Here is a 7,345-nt window from a genome sequence, read left to right on the forward strand (position 1 = left end):
TATATATACATATATGTATATATAAACTCCATCTACATTTCCATTTTTTTTTTCTTAGGCTATTTTAATTGGTAATTTCATACTAAATTAAATTTGATGATAAAACATTTTGGTGTATCAAAAAAAGCAAAGAAATCAAAATGTATTAGGCAGCACTGTAAAGGGGTGATTAAAATGGATTTTTGTTTATGTTAAGCTCAGTTTTTTTCCTAAGGAGAAGTTAAATAGGTACATATTTGTAGCTTTACTGAGCCTGTTATATCATCTGGTTCTGTGATGCCGTTCAGTTTCAGTAAAGTTTGTTTGCTCTATAGATATTTTCTATATAATTTTAAGTAAAATTATCCATATGGTATGAAATCCTTTAGCACTGTTATCTGATGAAAAAATGATGTTTAGAATAAGAAGAGCAGGGGCTGGAATTACTTTAAAAAGGGTTTTTTTATTATGAGTCAAGCTTCAAAAATACTCTCTCTAAGCTGACTTCAACCTGCCGTCTAAATGTCAAATCAGTCATGCAGGTTTCCACCCCCCCAAAATGATGCATGCTCCTCACAAAGAGTTAAACAGTCTTTCAGAACTATTTAGGGCTTGTTTTCACAGTGTAAGTACTAATGACAGCAAGCCTGTTCACGATTTCCCCGGTGCTTCAGATGTTTCAGAGTTCACAGAGCAAGTTAATAGCTTTTTGCTTAGCTTCATTTTACTTTACCCATCTTCCTCTTGCATTTCTTTCCATGAAAGATGGAGTAATAAGCTTTTCTGTGGCTCCATGGGAGTAAAATCACTGAAAAGTGGGAATAAAGTAATGTGGAGGCATTCATGTTTTAATCGTTTTTAGGTTTTTTACCCATTAAAACACATGCAGGTATGCAGCAAATGATCTAAGAAATTCTCTTGGCTGATTAAATTGCCTCTGTTTTGAAAATCAATAGTGTTTTCTTTAATACCTTATTTGAATAGGTTTCCTTTGCTGTTTTTACTCTTACTGAGAATAATGAATCAAACTCTGTGCAGGGAGGGGAGGTTTGATACAGAGCTGAAAACACGAACCTTGTTAACTTTATCTGCTGGAATTTTATCACGTGTTCTCTATAATTTCTTTGCTTCTTGAGAAATAGTCAATAAAAAAACATTACTCACAACTGTGGTGTTCCTGCCTGAAGAGAAAAATATGAAAAATGCTTCATTATTTTTTTAGTTTTTTTTATTTGATCCCAACCTCATAAACAGTCATCCTTTGTGTGGCTGTATGCTGCATAATGGAAATGAATAACCCCTGGTTTAGTGTCAGCCCGTGTTATCTTCTGTTCCAGAGATGGGAAAGAAATGTTAACACCTGACAGCCAAAGTGTTTTGTTTCTTGGCAGAACATATAATTATTCAAATGAGTGCATTCAGAAGCATCACATTTGCTGGAATTAATTAGTCTCTGCATATTTTAGCATCATCAATTCCCTGGTAAATCAGTGTGATTGCTGCTAAATGTCACTTGGAATAAAATGGAACAAAAATCATATGATGTAATTTCAATTTCTTACCCATCTTTCTCCTTAAAAACCCTTGAAACTAATGCAGCAATCAGCCAAAATAATAAAACCACTGCTGGTAAACAAAGTAAAGTAAGAAAATAACATGGACCACCTTCTTCTAACCATGTTGTTAGTAAGAAAACCTACAGTCTTTGCTTCGTGTTAACATTGTGACATATTTGATTTAACAATAGGGGGAAGATAAATTAGCTTTTTCTTATCATTAAACAACAAAAAAATAAAATAAAATATTTTATAATGCAGAGAAAATCTGCCATGCTATTTGAGAAAAACACAGAGGCTGAAAAAGAGTGTCCACTTTTTTATGACTGTACCAATATTAGGAGATTATTATAAGGTAACCCAGGAAGTGCACACAATGGACCACCAATAACATCAGGGGTGATTAATGGTTCAAATCCTGTATGGGGAAGTAACAATGGAGTGAATAATGAGCCATCAATAACTAACCGCTCTGCAGCTCAGTGAATTTGCCAGCTGAATACATATTGATATGGGCTGTGCAAGGGTTTCAAAGCAACAACCTACAGGGTTAATTACTGCATCTGAAATCATCAAATATTTGGGGGGGGGGGATCACAACTAAAACACAGACATTTGAAGAGTGTAATGTTTCATAAGTACTGATGTAATAACTGGGATGTCTGTCTCTTGTCTGTATGACCTGAATGAAGACAGGAGGATCAATCAGGCATTTACTGGCGATTACCTCCCCCTGTCTTTGCTGGAACAGAGATCGTTAAAATCCCTTACATTTTCTTATCTTTGTTAAGCTTTAATTTTTTTTTGTACTAGTGTCTTTCATTTAAAAAGCAAGCTGACAAGAAATTGGAGTGAGGGAGGAAGACAGGTGGCAGAAGTTTTTATGCTGGGGCCAAACTATGTTGCATCTGCGACTAAAGCTACGTTCACACAGAACATGATTTTAGCAGCAAAAAAGCCTTTGCATGGGCGTACACATTAAGGTCAGATGAACCTCAACAATTGTCCAGTAAGCTGTGTAAATATACATATGATGCTTCTGCTGCTCCTGTGTTCAATGGGAGTGGCTTTACTATATTTGCTTTGATAAGTGGGTTGATGTTTTTAAGTGAGAAAGTCCGCCTCAAAACATCGTCTGTGCAGTCAGTTCTTCAAGGTTACGATCCAGCCTTAAAATATAATTTTGCTGTTGGAGCCACTCAAACCGCCGTGTGTCGGTGGTGCGCTGTCTCTGAGAATCCCCAGCAGCAGCTGCTTCAGGCCAGTTGCCTTTTGGGAGTTTTCCCCCTACTGTTTGCAGGGGCTGGAAGTAGACGTTAGCATTTTTCTGGCATATGGTACAAACTGCCGGCACCAGTCAAATAAAAGTGAAAATATTTGCTGGCAGTTTTCGATATTTAAAGTCATTTTAAGGGATAATAAACAGCTTTAGTGTAGTAATCATAGTGCGCATCGGCAGTGCTGTATGTGTCACCCTGCCAGCCTCAGATCAGCTTCTGTGATTGGCTGATGTGGCGCATCGAGCTACAAAAATACAATTTTCCAACTCCAGCACCTGTTGCTTGTGAAGCACTTGACATGCATCAGAACCTCATGAGGCATTGCTTCAGCTACTCTAGACGTGCTGGAGGACTTTTTGATGCGCGTCAGCCATAGACTTTGCATGTAAACCGGCTGCTCCTCCTGCTCAAATCGTGTTCGGTGGGAACGTAGCATAAGGGCTCCATACATGGCTTTCAAACTTCACCTACCTCTGCTTTACAGCTGCTCCTCAAATGCAGGAAAAAAACATATTAGGAAGGACATAAATATTCACATTTTTATTTGATTAATTTATTAAAAAATTGGGGCTGCATTGATCCAAATTGTTTCACTTCAGGTCTGATTCCAATACTGGAATTTGGGAATTTATCTTCAGATGTTTGACCCAGTACCAGAACTCTCTTTGTTTTATTATTATCATTACTGTTCATGTTTCTTAAACTCCTTTATACAAGCAAGTATATTTGGGAATTAACACATATATAGCCTAAAAGGCAACCTTTTAATATAAGGTCAGAAAAGGAAATCATCAAAATAGTAATTGATAACAGAAAACAAAAATACAACTGTAAGGATTGAAAGCTGACTATTATTTCGAAGACTGACTCAATGGGGTAAACGTTACTGCTCCAACTTAAATTTCTCATAGACATTGATTGAATAGATCTTTTCCTATGGATTGGACCCATTTTCGCTGATACTCTGTCCAGAATTTCCTTCACTTTGGGACTTAAACAGATATTAATATCAGATCACTGGATCTCTATTAAAAAGCCCAATGACTAAATCTATGTTTAAAATTTTTTAATGAATGAAATGATCACCAGCCATCAATGAACCCGTTTTTTTTCCACCAAAACTTATCTGAGGCTCCTCTTTGTCGTCTTTCATGATTTATTTGTTCTGTGAACAATGAGGCCCACATCAGGTATCTTTGTTCCCGTTTTAGTTTTCCTGTTTTTTGATCAACAGATTAAAGGTCTAGAAAACCTGAATGTTTAATTCAATTCAGTTTATTTATATAGCGCCAATTCACAACACATGTCATCTCAAGGAACTGTACAGTTCAGCCAGATCATACAGTCAAATTGATTCAGTTTTCTATCGAAGGAAAACCAGCTGATTGCATCGACTCAATTACTCGATTGCAATCCCTCACACTAAGCATGCTTGTAGCGACAGTGGAGAGGTAAAACTCCCTTTAACAGGAAGAAACCTCCAGCAGAACCAGACTCGGTGTGAGCAGCCATCTGCTGAGGCCTACTGGGGTTCAAGGAGACAGTATCAGAGATACAAAAAGCAAGTGTAAAAGTCGGCCCTGTCCAGGAAACGCACAGCCAGGCAGACGTGCTCCGAGCCAACTCCCATGCCAGAGGAGGAAGAGAGAGAGTTTACTTGCCAACATGCAGACTTTCCATTTCCTCCCCCCTCTTTTCACTTAATATATGAAAAGGTTTCACTTCTTACAATGTTTCCTGTTGAAAATATGAAAATCTTTGTGTTGTTTCCCTGTTTTTATCCATTCACTCCTTATGAAATTCATCAGATAAATTAAACAATTAATTTAGATGAAGACTCATAAGTTTTTTTTTTTGCTGTTTTCAGGTTTTCAAGAATGTAAACCTTTTCATGGAGAATAAGGAACCTGGAGACGAACTCTTTGATCGCCTAAATGTGAGCCTTTTCCTTGTTTTCTGTCCTTCAATCCGCTGCAGGTGTTTGGGAGTCCAAGCCTCAGTTAAAAGCTGACAGCTTTGACACTAAACACAAACTACAAGCAATAAACTGGTAAAAGAACATGTTTACCAGAAATACATTCAAATTGTTTTGAATAGTTGTTGGTTTTATATAAAGGACAAACTAAACTTCAGGACTGTTCAAGATGTGTAAAAAGTGTGAAACCTGTGAGACGTGTAAAGAGAAAATGTAAAAAGAAAAAAATGGGGAAGCAAAATAGAATTACATTTTTCTATCTTTCTATGGACAAAAAGCTGTGGTAAAGCAAAAAGCAGGGTCTAAATTGCCAGGTGCAGGAGATGAGTTTGAATGAGGATGGGCTGTTGGTGTGGAGAGATGAAAGGGCTTAAGCGAGGTAACGGGAGGTGAGGAGAAGAGCGAGAATATTAGAAGCAGAGAGACTGAAAGCAGGGAAGGAGTTTCAAAAGAGGCAGGGGATGGACTCTGGCAGATAAAAATGAAACTGTGAGGGGAAAAATTTACAGGGAACATGTTAGGTGGACGAATTTTCACACAAAATCTAACATCCTCTCTACGGCTCCTGTAGCTGCAGGCAGGTAGACCACACAGAGGGCAGTAAATGAACAGTTGGCTGAAGGTGAATGAAAGGTTCCTGAGGTGGTAGCATGCATTAAAAATCATGTCCCCATTAAAGACAAACAAATTCTGTCAACTCAAAGGTAGATTCTGGAGTTGGAGAGTTTATGTTCAGGCTTTCTTTTGCCGTTAAGATTTTAACCTGCCAAACACTTTCTTTAAAACATTTACTGACTTGATAAGATGTCAAACAGAGGAGGACCTGGAGGTCGGCTGTCTGGTTTTTAGACGGGGAGCAGCTCCATCCTGGTCAGATGAGGTTTACCATGACAGATTTTGTGATGTCAGCAATCATCTATCAAACATATCGGTGTAAATTGTAATGTGATAAAACTGGTGACTTACACCTTAAGCCATAAGTTTTTGTGAAAGCATTAAACTGTCTCAGGTCATAAACCTCCCTCTCCTTTTTGCTTAACCCTTTGCGATCAGGAAGACCGCCCTGATCATAGAAGATCTTTCTCATTCCCTCCCTAGCTATTCTTGTCATGCAGAAGATTTAAAATCACTCTGGTATAGAAAACCACTTACAAAAAATCTTGTAGTTTTTTGCAATATAAAACATTGGCTGAAATAAAACATTGGCTGAAAGTGGGCCGCCATTGGGCTGGCGTTTGACTGGGAAGGGCCATTTTGAATGTCTGCTGCTGTATTTGTATGGATATAAATTGTTATATTTTATACATTTTTGATGTGATGTTTTAACTTTTGTATGTTTTTCTTCCTTGAAATGACCAATTCAACTTGGTAAATGAGCTACTGTAAATAAAAAATAATAGTTGGTGGAAAAACGTAGGTATCACCTTTAGCATTCAGTCAACAAGTGCAAATATTTTCCCTGTAAAGGACATAAATAACATTTGCTTTTCACAAATCTTCTAAATTGGTTTTGCTTTACTTACTGCTAGATACATTTCTGCTACAGAGCTGAGCCACATTTACTTTGATAGATGCTGTTGTTAAAATCTGTGAGTAAAGCTTGAAGAGTAGTAGTCTGTAAGCCTGGATCTATAACTGCTTTTATTAAACGTCCAGTTTCTTGCACAGATATGTGCTTCTAATAAGGTATAGTGGCTAAAAGCCTGGACAGCTCTGGGAATGATGGCGGTAGCTCCTGTGGAAACCATCTATTCTTTGCTAAACTGCAGGCGAATAAGTTCCATGTGCTGCATGCTGGACTCTTTCGTCACATCATCTGAGAAGGCTCTGCAAATAGCTGGAATGTGTCACAGTGGGTCCTGCAGATTGCCTATCAAACTGGCTGCAGGCTTAAAGTAGCAGCCACACACTCATCAGCTTGACAGTTCTACCCTTTCCCACCAAAAATTTGCATTCAACAAAAATTATTTATTTTTTTGTTGTTTTGTTTTAATATTAAAGGCTTCCTCAGTCTCGGCTTGTTGCTGAAAGATTTCAGACTCACAGAGGCTTCTGATGAGCTAATCAGGACAATATAGGTTCACATTCAGAATGTTTTGCTCATCTGTTAATGCCTCCAAGGAATCCCAGCACAGGTCCATAGTGTGTTAGCCTGACGTAGTGCTACTCAATTCTAGTCAGAATATGAGTCTGATACTGCTCCATAGAGCTGTGATTATGGGGAGTGTTTCGAACGAACCAGGAAAAAAAAGGCCTCTACACTCAATTGGATAGACCTACAACCAATAAGAGCAACGGAGTGCGTGACGTATGTTAAGCCAGGCACAGTTGTTGTCAACAAAAATCAAAGCGTGCAGTTGCACGCCTAGAATAAGAAGATGAGCCTTGATCACGTTTCTCTGTTCCTCTTTTAAAATTAATTTGCTGTCGATATCTTCTAGAACAGACCTAATAGCAGAATCTACACACCCCAACTCTCCAGCGACAGCCATTGTTGTTGTCACCCATGCGCGCTTTGGTGACGTGGTTGATTACGTTACTGTTGATCATCTGTC

The 7,345-nt window shown here is 38.1% G+C and overlaps 1 protein-coding gene across 1 annotated transcript in view; it reads left to right on the plus strand.

The window, feature by feature from the left end:
• Positions 1-7,345, plus strand: part of LOC107084294 (DNA topoisomerase I, mitochondrial-like) — a 38,976-nt gene that overhangs the window by 22,324 nt on the left and 9,307 nt on the right. Inside the window, exon 15 of the mRNA XM_015374078.1 lies at positions 4,683-4,751. Within this exon, the coding sequence (XP_015229564.1) occupies positions 4,683-4,751 (69 nt within the window). The remainder of the gene's footprint in view (positions 1-4,682; positions 4,752-7,345) is intronic.

Source organism: Cyprinodon variegatus, unplaced genomic scaffold (genome assembly GCF_000732505.1).
Source record: "Cyprinodon variegatus isolate N-32 unplaced genomic scaffold, C_variegatus-1.0 Scaffold97, whole genome shotgun sequence".
In the NCBI taxonomy this organism is placed as follows: domain Eukaryota; kingdom Metazoa; phylum Chordata; class Actinopteri; order Cyprinodontiformes; family Cyprinodontidae; genus Cyprinodon; species Cyprinodon variegatus.